Source organism: Morus notabilis, unplaced genomic scaffold (assembly GCF_000414095.1).
Source record: "Morus notabilis unplaced genomic scaffold, ASM41409v2 Scaffold363, whole genome shotgun sequence".
Classification (NCBI taxonomy): domain Eukaryota; kingdom Viridiplantae; phylum Streptophyta; class Magnoliopsida; order Rosales; family Moraceae; genus Morus; species Morus notabilis.
Window position 1 is genome coordinate 72149 of NW_010360145.1, and position 21769 is coordinate 93917.

The 21769-nt window shown below is 31.8% G+C and overlaps 2 protein-coding genes across 2 annotated transcripts; both read right to left on the reverse strand.

Annotated features, from left to right (window-relative positions):
* Positions 1–6042: 6042 nt before the first annotated feature.
* LOC21400414 (transcriptional regulator SUPERMAN) lies at positions 6043–6792 on the reverse strand. The gene has a single exon (XM_010095964.1). It carries the CDS (start codon positions 6790–6792, stop codon positions 6043–6045), a length of 750 nt encoding a protein of 249 aa, XP_010094266.1.
* A 7454-nt stretch (positions 6793–14246) lies between these two features.
* LOC112091191 lies at positions 14247–15124 on the reverse strand (the record flags this gene model as incomplete). The annotated part of the gene is made up of 2 exons (XM_024164179.1): positions 14247–14294; positions 15077–15124. Coding segments are annotated over 2 exons (96 nt in total), but the record flags the coding sequence as incomplete, so codon positions are not given.
* Between the last annotated feature and the right edge of the window lie 6645 nt (positions 15125–21769).

Below are 21769 nucleotides of genomic sequence, written 5' to 3' on the forward strand. Positions count from 1 at the left end.
CTCCCTGACCTATCTGGCTATTCTAGCTAGTTTCTTTCTCTTCAATTTTTTTTTGTTTTTTGTTTTTTTTGTTTTGAGATTGGTCTAGAAAATTAAATCGAATTTAGTTTGACCTGATCAATATTTAATTGGAAATCCTTATGCTTAATTTGGAGCCATCCTTGTGCAGCCACATAAGTATGATGCAAAAGCTTCTTACAAATTAAATCAGCAAACAGCTTTAAGAATATGTCCAATCCTGAATTAAAATTTCATGGTCTATATTGTCAGTTTGCTATTGTACACATTTACAAGTGACTTTTTCAACATTTTATTAATGTTTTGCTTAGTATAGCTAATTATAGGCTAGCTGCTGAGCATTAGATCTAGAAATATATTTACTATGTCAATGAAAATATCTGAATTCTAGCTAATTCATATAAACTTGATCCTGTTCATTGGCAATATTGATCACATCTCCTTATAATGAGCCCAGCCTAGCTAGCGTACATGTGTAAATCGAATTTTAATGCTAAATAATTATTGAAGGATCAGGATATTTGAACTGGGTTATTGATATATTGATATGATCTAAGGCATTGGAACTCCTGTGAGAGTTAATGGCATCACTATTGAAGGATTTTTCGGGCCATTTTGATTGATGTAGATTTATATAGGTCTTGTTTGATTGGCTGATTTTGATTTGTCTTTTTTGTTTTAATTGAAAAATTATCTGAACTAACGTTTGAATGTGTAGATAAACCATAAATTTGAACGGAAAATAAAATCTGAATTCTAATATATCATAGTTGAGCGAGAATTCCCCTTTAGTTTGTGCAATGTGCAAGTATATATGTTGATCATACTATGTCCAATTATAGGTGGAATAAAGCGAAGGAAGATAAAAACATCAACTGCAGAAACCTCAAAAATCATGGAGAAAGCTAATCTGAGAGGTTCTATTTTTTATTTTTTTTTAAGCCTAACGACTGTTATTCCCACATACAAGTCTTTAACTAATTCCTTTGTCGCTTCAAATAATGTTAATTAGATGATGATGACAATGTAGAGAATAACACACTGAACATCTGAACGTCGAAAATAGTACAAAAAATTCATAATGATGAGCACAGTGAAACTAATGCGTGTGAACCAGATTAATGCTAATGCTGACAGCCCTGATACAAAATATATATATAATATAATAAAATAAGGAAAAAATTCCAAGTTTAACCGCTCTATTATTTATGTTAGTACACAGAATTTTAATGTCAATATTATAGAAAATAACATGTAAATTATGAAAAGATAATCAATAATAATCTACAAGTTACGACATGTAAGTTATGAAAAATAATTTACAAATGACGAAAAATAACCTTCAGATTATGAAAAAATAACTTGTAGATTATTAGTGACATTAAATAAATTTATAACAATAGTAAAAATAAAATTATATTATTTTAATAATGGTATTTTTGGTTCCCTCTCTAAAATAAAATAAGGTGACATCTTGTATATATTGGGCCCTAAATGGGCCATACGGATGAGGGTGTACTTTGGTTGTAATTTTACTACTAACTATCTATCACCATTATACCATATGCTGCATAGGGTATCATGCTATGCCTGGAAACCTACCTTGTCTTTTAAGGAAAAGAATTGATTTCAAATATACTTTCACCTTCATGACACGTATGCATGAAATTAGTAAACAAGTATATTTATGCAGATCAAAGTCATGTGATATCAGATCAGTACGTACGTTAAGTTGTTGAAAGCAATGCACAACAAGCAAATGAGTGAATTATTTAAAGAAAAAAACTGGAGAGAAATTAAAGACAAAAAAAAGAAAAGAAAAGTGAATTATGATCAACTGACGAAATTAGGTAGACGTTATGATCGAGCAAAGATGTGATGGAGTTGAGCTAGCTAGCTTTTTCCTTTATGCCATACCTATGGGTAATTAATATATATATATATATATATTCTCTTTACTTTCACTCAAACATGCATTATGGCAGTCTTCTTCACCATTCTATTTGTCTCCCTCTCCCTTTCTAACAATTTCAGATCGACCTCACGTGTGGGGACCTGAGCATAATACTTTCCACGTTTGCCCTTCGTTGGTAGTTTATTTGCAATTAATTATAGTGTGTAGTAGTCATACTTCGGTTCTATTTCCTGGTAAAAATTAAGAATATATGACACATGGTTATCTTGATTAAGATAATAGGGAAGGCAACACCCTCTAATTTTGATTTTAAATATACGAATTCGAGATATGATCATGATGTTGTATACATAAGATTAGTGATTGTTTCAACAGCTCAAATATTAAACGCAGTGCTTTGGCCTAATTAAGTTGTTCTCCATTTCACCTTAATTATAAGGGAAACCAATTACGTATTAATTATAGTTTGCTTATTGTCATATATGTTTTGTGCTATATTTAGACAAGCGAATCAAGTTGCTGACACTACAACAAAAAGCATTTTAGAAGGCGGGATGTGCTAAGTTTTAACATTGGTTATCTGAAAAACCGATCTTAAAAATAAGCAAAGACATGGAAATCTTACGCAAAAGAGCGAAGTCATCGGAATAACTCCTGACTGTGCATCTTCAAAGCAGCTGAGTGGTGGTGGTTAACTCCTGATTTTTGCCTTTCTTTGGCTTCTAGAGACAATATTGCTCGCTGTCTTCCTAGTTACAGATTTACGTAATGTTGCTGAGGTTGAATAATATATATATATATATATATATATATATTTCCTTGCTTGGTGTTTCCATTGGGTTTTACTTGAATGGTTTTAATGAGGCTCAATGTGAAGGGCTTTGCATGGGGATAGTTTTGTATTGCCCAGCCTTTCTAGCTAGTTGATCTCCCGTGAGCTATAGTTATGGATTTTTTTCCCCCTTATCGAATTTTTTATTTTTATTTTTTTTATTGTTGTATGCGGGAAGTATCCATCATTTTATATGTGTATTAATTTTCTTTTCTTTTTTTTTTTAAATAAAATTTGAGTAGAGGGTTTGATATATTGTAATAAGTTGGTTAGTGGTTGCCAATCTTGTTAGGATGTGCTCGTCTACTCTAATATCAGTTATACTCTCTCTTTATTTACTCAAACAAATTATATGTTTTTGATATCATTTACTCCCTTTATCTCACTCTCTCGCACACATATGTTATATGTTTATATCTTTTTCTTTGACGTATATATAGCATTGCATGCTACCTTAATTACAGAACCACTTTTGTTTTTTTTAAAAAAATAAAATAAAAATAAAAAAGGTTATCATGGCATTTTAAATGTTAAATATCTAAGGCCAATAAGTTTTTAAAAAAAAAAAAAAAAAAAGGTTATCATGGCATTTTAAATGTTAAATATCTAAGGCCAATAAGAAGTTTTAGTTTGTAATGAGATAGAAAGAGAGAGGGTTGGGAACTACATGAGTGTCCTGACTGGGAGTAGTGCTAAATATGGAAAAGAGTTAGGGGTCTCTCAGTTCTCCATAATACTAAGTAGATGAGTCCAAAACATTTCATTCCTGAAAAGGAAATGCCATCATGCCTTTTGGTTGTCGGGAACATGCAAAGCATCAGGTTTTGGGAATGCAATATCCAATGACGCACTAAATTATATCATTGACATGGAAACCCCTTCCCCATAGTCAACACTATGTCTAACCAAACAAATGAAATTTCAATAGAGATATCCAACATTTATTCCCCAACATAATTACTAATTACTTACTTGCCTTTTGCTTTTTTTATTTTTGTTTTTCTGCTGACTAACTATCAAGTGAATGGTATTTTGTACGTGCCAATGCAAGATAGTACGTTCTCTGCAAGTTCTTGATCATGTCTTTCTATGATTCAAGAATTTATTTATTTTTTTAATGTTTTCAAGGCGGGGAAATTCCTTGTTCTGTCCCTGATCTCTTCGCAGTGCAATTATTATTGCATATAGCTTCATAAATGAAACCTAAATATCTGTTTTTGCAATCAACTCCCAAGGTACAATGGTTCATGCATTTCATGTCGTTTTGAAAGAAAAAAAAACTTGTAATTAACCAGTTTGAGTTAGTTTACTAATTAGTACTATATTGATTTCCTTTTTTTTATTTTTTTTTATTTTGAGAAAAGTTATGTGTGGCTATAGAATTATTGAATAGGAAATGAAAAACGTAATGCATTTTGTACAGAAATATGGTTTCAAAGATATATATATATATATATATATATATATTAATGTACTGAGATCATACAAGGGTCAGACTAATGCATGCATTTCGGAGAAATAAATGAAATGGTTATGAAATTGTAGTTTGGAATATCATTCGGCAAAAGAGTCTCAAATATTTGCAGTATTATGTTGCAAATAATATTCTTTCCAACGCCAAATGATAATATTTACCTTCCCAATACTAATTGTAACTCACGCAGTTCAAGTCATTCACGGTGAAGTTTTTGTGGTAATGCAATTGCTTAGGTAAGTTGAAAATGACAAGAAGATTGGTACTGAGAGTAAACTAATATATATATATATATATATATATATATGAACGTGTGTATATATATATATTGTCTGTGTATGTGTGTGTAATATATTATTACCAAAATACGTCACATGAAATATTTTTGGTTATGTGTTTTTTATATAGCTTCAGTCTATAATATAAATAAAAAAAAGTTGCTTCAAATTCTACTTAAATTGCTTAATTGCATAATAATAAAAAGGTGTAACATTCATTATTGATGTGACATAGTATGTATTCTATATATATATATATATTCATGTGTATATATATATATATACATGATGTATACATCTAAGGCTATGAAGAAGATATAATATTTAAACATTTATCAACCTACTACTCCCTATGGGAAGGATATGATATTTTGGGGGATCAAAATGGGTTTTCGCTATACCAATGTTTCTATACGTATTTTTATTTTTGGCTGGGGACAGAAAATAATTAAGTAGATACTAGAGTAGTTTATTCTTTGCAGATTAATTTATTATTATTATTAGTATTATTATTATTATTATTATTATTTTGGTGATGATTGTTGGTCGTACTAGTAGTAATCTTGCGGATAGCTTCCAACTGATCCTTATAAGTACTTTGACTAGTAGAATAGCTTGCAACAAACATCATGTTATTTATTTCAATTCTTGTCATCTTATTCTTCCTGTGCTATGTCATTTTCCACACACACACACAGATATATATATATATATATATATATATATATATATCCTCTCAAGGCAGTAAACAAACATGAAGATACCCGTCTTTTATTTAGTGAAAACACAAGTACATAAATACTTTCACTAAACAAGACCAATTTAAGTAGAAAAATCTGAAAAATGATCCTAGAAACCTTTCATATATAGAAATGGGGGTTTTACTTTTGCATCAACAATAAACCAAATGTTTATGTTGCTATGTTACAGTTAACCTAACAAGAGCAAACACAGCCAACAACAATTACGACTATATTACACTACAACAAATATGAAATATATAGAGCTATTGTCGGATCATCATGATTCGTAGAGGTCTCTCTACCTCAAAAAAAAAAAAAAAAAAAAAAAAAAAGGGAAAAAAGAGGAAATTACAGTCTGCCAAATTATCTCATATGATGATCTGAGTCACAAAAATGAAAAACGACTCCAAATATATACATATATATATATATATATGTTATTAAAATCATCAATATTGCAACGCGAGAGATACCAAACATTAATAGATGGAAAATTTCAACAGTTCTTCTCTTGAAATGACAAAATGGATATAGCTAGCCACATCATATAGAAGTAAAATTAATAATAATAATATTATATATATATATATATATGTTTACATAAAGCACTGAGAAATGAAATAGCTAGGTACGTAGTTCATTAATTTGGGAATATTATAACTTACATAATTTCATAGATTGAAGCATATATCTCCGGTCTCTTATGCCTCTCTAAATTGAACTCAATCTACTAAAATTGATCCCTCTTTTCTCTTCTAGCAAATTTAGTAAAAACGTTTTAGTTAATTAGAGTATCCTAATCGAAGTTCCAAATCCAAGTCTCGAGCCATCTTAGAATCAGCACCAAGAAGACCGATCTCCAAGTCCAATCTAACAGCAGTTGTCTGATCTGCTTTGTTTAAACTCTTGCAGTACTGCGTAATATTTTTTCCTGCGAAACCATCGTGTTCTTCGACCCCACAAACAGACTGTTTGTTCTTCGTACTTTTTGCTAAGTCTGAGCCGTTGATGTAGGTCAATGGATCGAGTTGATTGGTACTACGGTACTCCACATGATGACCGGTCCATGGCCATTTCTTGCTTTCATTGTTAGGGCAATTATAAGCAGAATATGGAGAAGATGTTAAGGAAGAAAGAGGTGGTGAAGTCAGAGAGGATAATGGGGCAGGAATCAAAGAGTGGCAAGTTGAGAAACTAGGATTCATGTTAAGGTTAAGAAAAGTAGTACCACTACCGTACCGGCCGCCGCCATGGTCTGATCTTGGAGGGGACTGCCTGAGCCTGGCTCGGTCTTTGCGGTGAACGTTCATGTGGCCGCCGAGAGCTTGAGCCGATCTGAATTCTCTTTTGCAAAAGCTGCAAGTGTAGGATCTTGGAGGCCATGAAAATCCATTCATCATGTAGTCTTCTTCATAGCTCTGGTTGTTGTTGTAGACATGACTCCATGAGTACTGATCTTTAGGAATATTAATATTGTTGATATTATTCCTCTGATGACGATCTTTCAAGCTCAAACTGCTGTTCCTCTCCATGGATATTTCTTTTTTGATTCAATCAATCAAACCTATAGGAAAGAAAAATGATCAAGTGAACAATATATAATGGTCTAGCACAAATTGAAGACGATTAATAAAGAGCCAAAAAAAAAAAAAAAAAAAAAAAAAAAAAAAAAAAAAAAAAAAAAAAAAAACTATGGAGTTGACTGACCTGAGGAAAAAATGGTGTTGGTGATAAGAATGATGGGGTTTAGAGAGAGGGAGAGAGTGATTAAAGTTGGAGTAATTAAATAAGGCCATGAAAATTTGTAAACAAGTGTTTGAAAATCCCATTGAAGGGGCGACCTCTAAAATGTCTCGGATGCTTGGTCATCACTTACTATAAATAGAACCTGGGCCTGGGCCAGGGTCATACCTATAACTTGTTCTGAATCTAGCAAAGATCTAGCGGATGTTCTTTTACTTCACTTTATAATATATTGTTCTCTTATAATTATATTATATATATGTATAATAATGAGCAATATACTAGTCATCGTGAGAAATGGAGGGACTAATTAAATGGCTCAGTGAGATATTAATTGAGCACGCAGGGTCAAGTGGTATTGGTCACACTTCAACTTTATTCTTAAGAGTTTAGTTTTCAGCTATTCTTGAACTGACATGTGGCATATGATAATTAACCTGATATATTCTCTACTATCAATATCATCATATCATTTTAATTTTTAAATTCAAAAACTAAGTTTTTTTTTTTTTTTTTGTTTTTATTATTTTATATTGTAAATGCAACTACACACATACATATATAAGTACTATATTGTGTCAATAATGTCCCTTAAAACCTTGTAGGTAAGCAACCTAATTACTAACCAGTACTCTGATGATAGCTAGCTCATTCATACAAAGGCCAAGTCAGCAGGGAACAGAAAGTACCGGTAAAACCGTAAATGCCTTTGCCACAAAAATTCATATTATTATATACAACTAATCACAGTCAAAAATCCAAATTAATACGCATCAATTATTTTTTCTTGGGTATAAAAAATTCTCAGTTACTCATTTGTCTTTACTAAAGCCATATGTACGTACTAGCTGCATACTTTTATTTAAAGTTAAACTCATAATCTTTTAGACCCCGAACAAAAGATCAAATTAATATCATTTTGGTCAAGGATTTGTAAAACGTTCTAGAACGAGTCTCTAATTTACCAAATTGTCTTAAATTTTCACTCATCTGAATCTTAAAATCTCAACAGAAAAGAGCACATCTTCCTTCTTAGCAATCATTCCCTAGATCGCACATGCTCCAAATGTACTTTTCTTTTAATTTAAAAAAAAAAAAAAAAAAAAACAGATTTTAACAATTGGATAGATAGAAGGACTAATTTTGAACAATTTTATAGACCGGAGACTTATTTGTGATGTTTTAAAAATTATGGACTGAAATGAATGAGATCGATTTGAGCTATAGTTTGGAGACTTAAAATGATATTAACCCTATTATTTATTCCCATGACCATAAGGGAAAAATAGAAAAGAAAAAGAAAGGCAAGAAGAAATATATATAATATTAAAGATAATCCGTTGGCTCACGCACTGAGATACTGTCACTTCATACAGTCTCTCTCTTTCTATTTCATTAACTCATCTGACTTTTCAAGAAAAAACCAATAAGATTTTTTATAAAAAGAAAAAAGAACTGCACATATTCAACTAATTCCCAATGACTCATGTTTCACACCCTACTTCTTTTGGTTATAAACTTAGGTCGTTCAAAGCTAAACCTCAACTTCTTTTGGTTAGCCATTGATTATTTATGGCACAAGAATAATATTCTACAGTAGCGCTTCTAAAAATCTAAGAAAGTATATATATGTCTCGTTCATTTCACCGATTCGAGTTTTCAATTTTAGGTTTTTATAGTTAAAAATTATCAGAAAATGTTATATCTAATTGGTTTTGCTAGAATTAAAAGCTCTTAGAAAATATCACAATTCAATAAATTAAAAACTCGAATCTACGAAGCGAATGAGACAAAAATGTATGGATCTAGTTACTACTCAGTACTAGCTGATTTGCTTTTCAGTTTTGGTTCCATATAACTTTAAGCTATATACATATATATATATATATATGTATATATATGTGTATATATATTCTTGAAAGAAAGAAGTTGATTTCATTGATGTGAAGAAAAGGGTATCATATTCATCGATTTACACACCCTCAGAAAGGAAAGCACATCCTAGCTAGATGTTCATTTTTCCAATTTGTGGCAAAAAAGGAGTGAAAGTTTCATCAGAAGAAGCAATACACAAAAGATCCTATCCCCAGATAGAGCTGTTTCGGCTGAGATTTGGTGAGAGACTAAAGGCCGATGAGGCCCGGCCCATTTGCATGCCAAATTTGGGATGTGGTTTTATTAGGTTATACCACCAAAAATGCAGGGTTTACCCGCAGTGCAACATGGTGCCGTATCTTCTACTTGGTTTATTTGAAGATAGCATTATGTATGTATGTATATATCTATATATCTATACCTAGCTAGCTTGTCAATAGTCTCAGCTTTAATTGTTCATCTTTAGATAATAATAATTACTTTTGTTACGTTTGATAGAAAGACAGAGGCAAGAAGAGGTAATGTTGTTTGCTTAATGCAATTGTTAATTAGTTATAAATATTTTATAATTAGTGAGGATAATAAAAACAGAAAGTTCCAAGAGGATTCTCATAGTTATATGTAATATATATATATATATATATATATATACTTCTTCTCTTTTAAAAAAAAAAAAAACTAAACGGAACTAATTCCACACTTTATTTTATTAAAATAAAACTAACAAAAAAAATCATGAAGTTCAAAGTCCAGCAATAAGGACTAACCAAACAACAGGAAAATACAATAACGTGTAGGAAAGATAAAAATTAAACACACCGGTTTCATTTATACAACATAAAATCTTTTTTTTTTTTCCTGATGCGAAATATAAACAGATGAGATCATTAGTAAGCCATTTTTTTTTTTAATAATTTTTTGGTATATATTTCTAAGCCTTATTTAATAATGAAGATTTGAACTATATGTGTGTGTGTGTGTGTATGTATATAAAGTAGGGTATCCTTGCTCAAAATTAGAAAGAGATTGCGATAACTTTTCTGTCTCGGTACTCCATTTTTGAAGTATTATATATTGCATCTTATCTTGGGTATATGTCTTCAGTACTGGCATAAGTTTCTCTCTCATTCTCTTACACACACGCGCTAAATGGAACCTAAATTCATGGAGGACATTTACTTGGGAAAACTGTCACAGATGGGGACTCATTTGTTAGGTTTCATTTGTTAGTAAATGCATGTCAGACGTATCATGACCTCTTTCTTTTTGTTTCGGGAATTTAATAATATTTTCTATTATTAATGCAGAAGCTCTCTTTGATCCATGGCTCTGGGGCTGGGACAGGATGGTTCCTTTGTTGGATCTTGTGGTCTCTGTAATGGCTAATAATAAATCCAAGTCCATTGATATCTCCTTGTGGTTCTAAAACTAATACTCTCTCTTGACCCAAAATGGAGTCTTAGGTATACTCTACAAAAACTTAGAACACAAATAGTCTTCATTTTTTTTTAAAAGTAAAATAGTCTTCATTTAGAATGGATCATAGGTTTAATGAACATAAAAATTTGAATAGAAATTTCAATTTTTATGAGAAAAAAAGAAACATGTTCCATGACTTTTGTTTTGAGACTGATAAAACAGAATTATTAGACTACACGACACTTATTAGAAGTGCATCTTATGTATCTGTATTACATTCGTTCAAATTAAAGAATTAAATTATATCTCTCACTAGTCTCTTTCGGAGTAAAGTAGTGGTTTATTATTTTTCTCTCCTTGAATAAAAAGGATATTAATTTAGAATAAGGTATAAAAAAACTAAACTTGTGAAATTTAAAGGATATTAATTTGTCTCATTTCTCCATGATTTTTTGGGATATTTTTTTTTTATTTGGGCTTTATTGAAGGGTTTTTACTCTTGTCTAAAGAGTATTTATCTCATTTTCTCTTTTCGGCTATGGGGTTCTTGTTTATAGGAATCGTCATTTTTTTGTTTGTTTTTGTTTTTAGTTTTTTTTTTTTCATTGGGTTTACTAGCAATGTTTTTAATAAAATCTATAACAGAGACAAGTTTTCAAAGACGTATTTCAACTATATGTTTTGCCGACAGTTCATCTCTGTCTTTGCTTCTTTTTTTCCCCCCTTATGATAGAGTTAAGTCTTAATAATTAAGAGAAAAAAAAAACAAGAATTATACTACTAAAGATGCTAAAAAATATTATTTGTGCCATTCCATTAGAAAAATAAACAATTGCCATTCAATTATTAAGAGAAAATCAAAGGCTAGAATGACACTTTATTATATGTAATAGTATAAATGATAGTTACTTGCACAAAACAGCTATGACAAATCATCCACTTGTCTTAAAAAAAAATTCAATGACTTTTGTTTTAAGATAAAAGATAATGTTGGACTACACTTCACTTATTAGAAGAAATCAAGAAAAAATAGAGAATTTACTCTTAAGAGGTGCATAAGTCTGGACTTTTACCTATTACTCTTGATAAATATCTTTTTATTAGTGTAATTATTTAACTAAAAAGGTTATGAATCACGAGTAAATGATAAAAATCCTGATCCATGCACTTTCAAAAAGTATTTGTCAAGATTACCCGAGAAAAAAAAGACTAGCCCATCCTAGTTAACGTTGGTATTATATTGGTCCAAATTAAAGAATTAAATTAAATCTCACTAGTTTTTATTGGGGTAAACTAGGGTTCCTGCTTCTGTGAGATGATCTTTCGGAGTTTTCTTTTTCTTTTTTTTTTAGTTGGCCTTCATTGCCTGGTTTTAGTTTTCCTTTTTAGAAAATTGCTGAAGTTACATAATTTAGAATGCATGGGTCAGATTTTTTACCCATTACTCTTAATTAATACAAATTTGACTAATACAGTTATTTAACTAAAAATTAATCCTCAGGTCAATATTTATGGGACGTCAAACATTGAAAGAGTACTATTTTTAAAAGGAATATTTGTCTCTTTTTCCCTTTTCTTTTTGATTGTGGGGTTCTTGTTTTGTAAAAGTAGTCACTCCTTTTTCATTCTTTAGGTTTTTATTGGGTTTTACTAACAAGGTTTTTGACGAAGTCTATCATAAAAACCGGTTTTCAAAAACATGTTTGACTATTTTCAAAGAAAGATTTAAATTCAATTTAACATCCCATGAATTATGCATCTTCTCCCATTTTGTTCCTACAAACTTCAAACAATTATGAAATACACGCTAAATTGGTCAAACTTCAAACCATTGCTCATACAACATTATTACCAAACTGTTGTAAATTAATTGTATGTGGATGCCACCTTTTGGCATTTTATAACCTATACATGACCTTTCATTTAGACCTTATTATACATCTATTATTCCACTCATATTTATGTGTATTATCTTTCTATAATTCTCTCATTTATAGTGTGTAACCTATGTAATTTATGTTTTTCTTATCTTAGCTCTACTTATGATTCGTGACCTATAAATAGAAATTTTGCTAGCTTGTATGATTACTCCTCACAAGTGAATAAAAGATTAGAAAGTTGTCTTGGTTTTCCTATTCTCTCATGTTGTTTTTGTTATTCTCTTTAGTTTTTTGCAATATTTTGATTTTTACATTTGTTTTATAACACGTTATTAGCATGAGTTCTAAGTGTTGTTTCTTATTGAGTATTTGTTGAAGGTTTTCTTTTACAAGAATCGAAGACCATCTTGTAGATGGTCAGATTCTTCATTACTATCAACCTATCAATCTAATACGATATCGGTATCGTAAAAGGCATGATGGTCAAAGAATGCATGATATCTATGGTTTTTTTATTATTATAGTTCTTTAGATCTTATTTGTTTATTATGTTTCCTTTTATCTATATATGCATGTTCCATTATTTTAAATGATTTATTCTTTCAAATTTTATTTGGTGGGGCTAATATAAATTATTGCACTCAGCTTACTATTTCATTTCTTCTAGTTTTGTGCTATTTGATCAAGGAAACATATTAATACATATGTCTATGAATTTTGAGGTTTGGATTTACCATATACCCCATGACTTTTGGTTTCTTATTTATAAGAGGTCATTTTACAGTTTTTATTGGTAACGACCTTTGTAAATAATTTTCAATATATGTTTATTATCATGTGGCAATAATTCATTTTTGTTCAGCATTTCGTATGAGCCTTTCTATGATAGTGGTTTCTATGTAATCCCATGTTTATATCCGGTGCATTTCAAGTTTTTTTATTTTTTTTTAAGCTTCATATGTGAATATTTACCATTACTTTTAGTTAAGTGGCTACTAGCATTTCCCGAAGTGAATGTGTTTTATATCACGATCATAAATATGGTTATAGTAAGATCTTGAGAAATATTGTGGCTTGGAAGTGACTATTTATTAATATAGATTTGGCCAAATTTTAATTGGCATGGATGTATCATTTTGGCGTCTACTTTTGAGCCAAAAATAAAAAAGCCAATAGTTTTGCTTAATGAATAATTTGGCTTTACACATTCTATGAAATGAATGTTACATTATATAATAATTATGAGTGCAATCATAATGAAATCATGAAGATAATGAAAGACATGATTTTTATTAATAACCACACAACATGAAAAGACCATTAAATTTTGTCTAATTATTTTGCTTATTCACTTGAAATGTATATTTCATATTTGATTGTCGTGGATAGTGTTGGAACTTTAGACGGGTCACCCGCGACCGCCCGAAAATATTGAGTTTTTGCCCGAGCCCGAGCCTGACCCGCCCAAAAAATTCGGGCTGCCCGCCCGAGCCCGAAAAATCCCTTGAACAGGCCTCGGGCTTATATTTGGCTGCCCAAACCCGGCCGGGCAGCCCGAGCCCACCCGAATAGCCCGAATTTTTTTTCATAATTTTTAATTTTTATAATTATTAAGTTAGTTTGTGTTAAAATTATATAAAAAATCAAAATTAACATTCAACAGACATTATTAACACAATTGAATAAATTAATCATGTATATTAATGATGTATATTAAATTCGTAATTCATGATGGTCTCGTTAATCCAATTGAGATAAAAACTTGGCAAGGAAAAAAGAGTGCAATCATTTTGTGACGAATTACAAATTTTACAAACTTACAAAGTTATACAATTACAAATACAATGTCAAAAGTAAATACATATTTACAAATTATAAATTTAGAATTTAATTTGAAGCTGAAGGATCGTCTTCAAAATTAAATATTAATCGATTAAATTCATCGATCCATTCTTGGTTTGCTGGCAAAATTGTATCCTGTAGACGTTGATCGGCCCGATCCCAATCCTTAATGCAACCCAAGGCTTCAACAATATCCCTTTGCAATGCATTCCAGCATTCCTCAAGTATTCTTCCTGTCGTACTGAAGGCTTGTTCGGATGAAATAGTGGAGACTGGGATCGACAATATATCCATTGCCAATCGAGTTAGGATTGGCCAAGTTAATGCCCGTGTCCTCCACCATTGAACTTAGTCAAACGACTCTGCCGTACCGTCAACTACTAAGGCTTCACTGAGGTACGCCATAAGCTTGTTGAAGCTGCTGCCGCCGCTGCCACTGCTACTTGTTGACGAAGATTCACTCCCAGCTTCTGTTTGAGTTGCCTTCTTCTTCTTCTTCAACCCGGAAACATTCAAGAATGAATGCGGGTTTTTTATCTTGTTGTTACGGTTCCTGTACTCTAGGAGGTACTCTAAACCTAATCTCATATTTACTATAGATCGAATATATTTTTTCCTTTATTATTGGATATTGGTCCGAACAATTGATGCCTAAAAATTCTCCTGAGTTTTCTAAACTACTTTCTAAACCTTCTAATTTCAATCTAGGATAAAAAATAGTACCTGAACCATACAACAAATGCAACTTAGACCAATATTTTATAAATTTCTTTTCCATAGAATGGATAGGAACTGCTAAGATTGGGTCCTCCCTATATTCGCTAAATAAAATACTAATTCGTAAAAGTTCTCCTAAAGCTAAAGGTGATGTTAGGTAATATGTTCCACTAAGTTTTAGAGTCACTTCATGAAACCTACCTAAAAATTGATACAAAACTTCGGCAATTTGCCAATCATATGCGTCTATATGTCCTACTCCTACTTTTGCACGCATATAGTTTGTTATAGCATCCTTATAGGGGATGCATTGTTGAAGCATTATGTAAGTTGAGTTCCATCTTATAGGCATATCTAACGCTAATGCTCTAGGAGATATATTTAATGCTTGTAAGAACCTAAACTAATCTTCTTGTCTTTGGTTACTACCTTGAATCCATACAAGACTATCTCTAATTCTTTTAATGTTATTACCCATTTCTTTTAACCTAGATTTAACAATTAAATTAATTACGTGACATGCACAATGTTGGTGGAAAATTGTACCTTCATCGAATAAACTTAAATCATTTTCAAAGAACTCAATTGCTTTTGTATTGGCACTAGCATTATCTAATGTTATAGCCATTACTTTATCACTTAATCTAAATTCATCAATTACATTTAAAATGGTATTATATATTAAATCCGCGCTATGTGATCCTAGAACACTTTTAAAACCTAATATTCTCTTATCTAAATCAAATCCTTTAAAGTAATGTCCAGTTTTAACTAAATAATCTTTATTGGCAACGTTAAACCAAATATCTATCATTAACGCAACACACCCGCTAGTCGAGTGTAAAAAGTTTATTAATGCTTCTTTTTCTTTTTTAAATAATTTTAATAAATCTTTCCTAAGAGTAGTTTCTGAAGTGAACTGTGCATTAGGATTATGTACAACCTTAATATATCGTTGCCAATTAGGATGCTCTATAAAACTAAGTGGTTGATCTAAAGCAGCTATCATTCGTGCAAGTTCCATACGATCTACTTGCATATCGTATTTCCAAGTGGTTAGACCACTGGTTGCGCGGTCAAAAGATAATTGTGTTTGGCGGAGTTTGGATCCACCGGATTGGCTAAGCTTTTGAAGACACTTTTCGGAGTGTCTTCTCAAGTGTGTGGTGCCGTGAATAGTGTCACCTTGTAATTTAGATAAACAATATTTACACTGAGCTATATGTTTAGCATTACCTTTATTGTCGATCTCCTCAATTATGTCGAAGTGATCCCAAACTGTCGTGGTACGCTTGCATTTCCTCCTAGAGGTTGCAACACTTGCAGATGCAGTCGCACTGGCACTCGCTGCTTCTCCACGCCCACCACCATTGCGACCACGACTTTCAATACATCCACTAGGGCTCGAATTAGTAGATTCATGCGTAACAAATTCATTAGTGGGAAATTGCCCTTCTTCCACGTTGTGTTGGGCATCAACGGGAATACCACTATAACCAAAAGGATCCATTACAAAAAAATAAGAGCAATTTGAGAAAGAGAGCTTTAGGATAATGTGATAGTTTTTAGAAAAATTGTGATAAAGATTGAGAGAAATTAAGAGAGATTGAGAGAAATTCAGAGGGATTGAGAGTGTTTGAGTGAGAAAATGTGTGGGGGATGGGGGGTATTTATAGGGAAATTTTTGGGTTAAAAAATTAAATTTTTTTTCAAAAAAATCTGGGTGCAACGGCTATTTAGGGTTAAGGCGGGTCGAGTTCGGGCGGCAACGGTAAAAAAACTAGCTGTTGGATGGGTTTTCAGGCATTCGGGCAGTTCAGACATGTCGGGTATTCAGGCAAATTTTGAGTTTTCGGGCCGGGCACCAACGGTCGAAATTTTGACCGTTTTTCAGGCAATTCGGGCAGTCGGGCGGTTCGGGCATTCGGGCAAATCGGGCTTGGCCGGAAAAATTTTAAAAAAACTCCGGCAGACGGCGGTTGACGGCGCCTACACGGCGGCGGGCTCCGGCGTGGTGAAAAAATTCGGGTTGTCCAAGCCCGACCCCGAATTTACAACTTTGGACGGACTGGCATATGGGCATGCCCACCGAGCCCGAAAAATTCGGGCCTGCCCGCCGGCCCAAAGTTCCAGTCGTGGGACTTTTTTTGTAATTTTTCGATGTCCCTATTATTAAAGGTGGTCATAAAGTACCACCGGAAGTAGGAGTGAACAAATTATAAGAGAAATTGTAAAGGTTACAAACTCTCATGAATTATAAAAATTAGTCTATTAATGTGCTATAAAAAGGCTTTCGTGCGTGTTTGTTGTACGCCCAACTATCTGGATGATTTTTGTTAAGCCCAAAGAAAAAGAGAGGATAAAGTTCTATTTATCTGGATGATTTTGCAACACAATGGTGTTATTATACTATTTGTAGTATCCTTTAATTTTAAAAGGTCACATATATCACTACTGGAAGTGTGGAATGAGGTTTGCAGTATAAGGCTCCCATGAATGACCAAAATTGGTTATTGAAAAAGGTTTGGGTATGTATCCATTATATGGGTCTCGTATAACCTAAATAAATGGAGAAATTGTACGATTATTTGATCATAAGAATTTTATCTTGGCATACGAAAGGCTATAAATTTATGGTGATGCAGTTATCTTATAAACATACATGTGACATTTACAAGGGCTAAATCGAAAAAGGGGAACTGAAAGAGTAGAGTTATATATTATCTCTTCTTTATTTTATTCAAAGTTATTTTTTTCTAAAATTATTTTTGACATGGTGGAGTTATTATGGTACCCTCCAATTTAAAAAGCTCACATGATATATCATCACTAAAAGTGGAAAAAATGATAAAGAAATTGAAAGGCTCTTGAGTTAATATCCAATATACCCAAGAGATACAATTTGACTTTGTCAATGTAAAATAAGGGGGAAAAGAAGAGAACGAAGAGATTATATGGCCTAGTCCATTGATGGGCAATTGGTTATGATATTTGGGATTTTCAATATGTTTGAGAAAATAAATTACTTAGTCATTGATGAAAATTCTCATGTTATTATTTTCTGAAAGATGATAAAATAGTTAACAGTAGAGATAAATGAGAAATGTCTCTATATTATTTCAATTTTATGTAAGAAGAGACGTGCATAACGATAAATGTTGTTGGTTACATTCAGCCTCATGTGAAAATAATATATTGAAAATTATTTACACTCTCTCTTCTAAATTATAGTAAGACACTTATATGAATAAGTATGATGGGCTGGAAGTTCGCTGTACCAACAGGTACAATGAGTACGATTTTGAATATTGATTATTTTGAAAAATCCCTACAAGATATTGCTTGTGAAAAAAAATTCCTCCTACCATCAGGGGGGAAGGGAAGTTGCAGTTGGATATTATTGATCCTTGCACAATTTGATTGATTAAGCATTGCAATGCATTATAGAATTATTAATATTGAAAAGAAAGTGACTGAATCTCTTCTCCGACTGTTGATGTTATGCATTTGATTAAGGTCTCTAAATGATAATCATTTTTGTCTAAGATTCTGAAGCATTGAAGATTTAATTAGTATAAAATACCATGTTATTGGAAGAGAAAGAAATTATTAAATATATTGATGCTATAAAGAGACCATATTTCTAAAGAAGTTGTACTCATAAAATTTCATTAACATAACAATTTGACACTCTTGTTTATATATCAAACTTTTGAGAAAAATTGAATTCCTGAGGTAGTTCAGTAGGTATACCTGAAATTTTAGAAAGTGTGAAAAAAATAGAAAGATTTTAAAAATTTATGTCAATATACGTGTAAAATTGAATTGCAATAAAAGTTATTGTCGACAATTACAAATGCAAAAATTCTTGATATTTTGAAGAGAAAGGAAGGATCTAGAAGAAGTATGAAATTTGTCAAGAAATCGACATTGATGAAATTGGCCAATAAGTAAAAGACACAAATCCAGTCATGAGTTACTCACAAAATCGAAGTATTAATATGGACTACTAGTCCAAATGTTTTGAATATATAAAGCATGTAGGATACGAACGAATACTCATATGAAATGGTACATACATGAGAAAGTATAGAGTAGTAAATAATAATTATGAGACATTGATAAGTTTCTTGCAATAAACTTATGAAATATACGAGTGAATAAACTCATGGATGATGGATAAACAATGATATTTTGAAAGCATAGTAGCTTGTAAATGAGTTGATATGCGTCTGAAAATTATGTTGCAACATATTTATAAAAGTCTTAAAGAGGACTTAAAGTGGGTCTGAAAAATATAACTGAAATTGTGTATTTTATTATAAATGTCACAAAGATCTTTTTGTGAATAGATGCAATCCAAATGTAAATGGTACCATATCGCTTTCACAATAAAGAAAGGAAGTGCTAGCATATTAATTCTTCAATTGCTCTATATTAGGCTCAAACATGTTGGATTTGCTATTATTTAAAGATTCTTTTGAAAAGAATATAGAGTTTTCCTGTTATTTATGAATTCTCCTAAAAAGATTATAAGAAAAGTTTGAGAATACAAATCTCATGGAAAAAAATTTTGTTCAGACCTGAGAATTGAGATTTGCTAAATAGAATGCTTATCCATAATTTCTCTTATGTGAAATGAAAGTCTTGAAGAACTCTTTTGGATATTATATATGTATATTTTATTTATCTGTTGGTTGATTGATGGCTCGATATTAGAAAGAAGTAATTCTATATTTAGAGGAGATACCAAAGTAACTTTATGTACGGAAGTTTTATTTAGTATTGGTATATTATCTCATTTGGTATCTCAAAGTATGTGATATAATTTGAATAAAATAGATTGAAAAGTGGCTATAAAGTGCAAAATATTTCATTATTTGTAGTTGAGTTTTTATAGAAATAATTACTGCACAATGGTTTGTATTAATCAGGGAATAAATATGGATAAATGTCTGTTTGATATACCCACCAAAGATAGGCAATTCATCTATCATAGAAGCTCTAGAAGAGAAATAATGTAAATATAAGCAAAGTGCTAAAGATACAAAGGTTAGATAGTTGACTGCAATGTTGCTTGAGTTACAAATAATAATATGAGTTGACTCATATATTTAACTGTAAGATTACTGGCTATTGGGACGACCATAGATATTTATATGAGGAGGTGATAAATACGCATTATACTCTTTTTTTTCTTAGCCACAGTTTTGTCCTCCTGGATTTTCCTGACGAGGTTATTATGAGTCAGTTTAGTAGCGTATTATAAGAATGAGAATATTGCACTCTTTTTCCTTTATTAGGATTTTTGTCCCACTAGATTTTTACCTAGTAGTAAGGTTTTAATGAGGCATATTTTTAATTGTTTAACATCTAAGGAAGAGATTTATAAATAAGACTTATTACTGTGGATGTTAACCTTCCTAACACCTCTAATGAATCCTCTTAATGAAAGAGGATTATTTTGGCTCTCGAGAGGATAATGAAAGAAGTTCTAGGTTTGGAAGTACTATATCTTGAGCATTTTGTGCACAATTGTACCTTTGTTACAAGACCTGATATGATAGTGGTGATAAATAAGTATTTCCTCATATTCATGAACCCAGATAAAAATTTATTTTGGGCACAACTCAAAGTCAAATTTGGTGGGTTACGAACAAGTTATTTGTTTGCATATGGTGGCATTGTTATATCATGACCTTCTACAAAGCAAATCTTTACCATCACATTTTGAATCACGTTGAAATATTTGCAATTCATGAGGCAAGAGAGCACTGACTATGATTGGGATATCTAGTCCAACTTATTTGATAAGCATGTGGCCTTTTATTCTTCAAAAGAATTCCAATGGTGTTCTACAAAGAGATGCAACCTGCTTCGTCCGAGTTAAGAAACATAACGAATCACATTTCACCGAAGGAAATTTCGCACATAAACTCCATAAGACAAGAGAATTAGACACCCATCAAATTTATTCTAGTGACAACTTGGCAGATTTATTAATTGAGGCACTCTCTACATCTACATTTGAGAAATTGATGCACAAGATCAATACACATTGACTCAGAGATCTTTATTGCTATTAAAGAAGACTTGTTGATATGAGGGGGGGCTACTATGTACTGTACTCTTTTTTCCTTGACATAGATTTTGTCCCATTTGATTTTCCTAGCAAGATTTTTAACGAGATAGTTCCAAATGCAAATCCTACAAGAATAATGCACTCTTTTTCCCTTCACTAAGATTTTTTCCCCTAGGCTTTTTTGTTAGTAAAGTTTTTAACGAGACATATTTTTTAGTAGGTGGACATCCAAGAGAGAGTGTTGTACATCAATTGTGTGTCGATGCCACCTCTTGGTATTCTATAACCTATACATGACCTTTAATTTAGACCACTACAACAATTATGCCCTTTTGCGACGACATTTTTTGCGATGACATTTGTCGTCGTAAATAATACACTATTTGCGACGACATGTCGTCGCAAATACCTACCGTTAAATAAAATAACAATGTCGTCGCTAATAAGTTCTGTGTCGTCACAAATAATATTGGCGTGCAATTTTCAATGGCGCGGATTATTGGCGCCAAGGTAATCCGTTTTTTTGCGATGATATGTGAGACTATTTGTGACGACATTAGGCGTTGCAAATAGTTTTAGCTTATTTGCGATGACATTGTTTTACCGTCGTCGCAAATAATCTTATTTGACGATAAAGTAGGCGCGGGAAAAAAACATTATTTGCGACGACTTTAAAATATTTACGGTGAGAAAATATCGTCACAAATATTTTAGTATTTGCGACGACATTTTATTAATTTGTGACGATATTTTCGTCGCAAATATTTATTATTAGCGACGACATTTTAAATTTATTTACGACGAATATGTCGTCGTAAATAACTCTGACCTAATATCCCCCTTCTTCTTCTTCATTTTCTCCCGACGCTCTCTCTCTCTCTCCTGCAAATCTCTCTCTCTCTCCTGCAAAATCTCTCCGCCGCCGCCTCCCGCCTCCCGCCGCCCCCAGCC

Excerpts from the sequence above, each read along its gene's own strand:
- LOC21400414 (XM_010095964.1), bottom strand. The coding sequence starts at position 6,792 with ATGGAGAGGAACAGCAGTTTGAGCTTGAAAGATCGTCATCAGAGGAAT.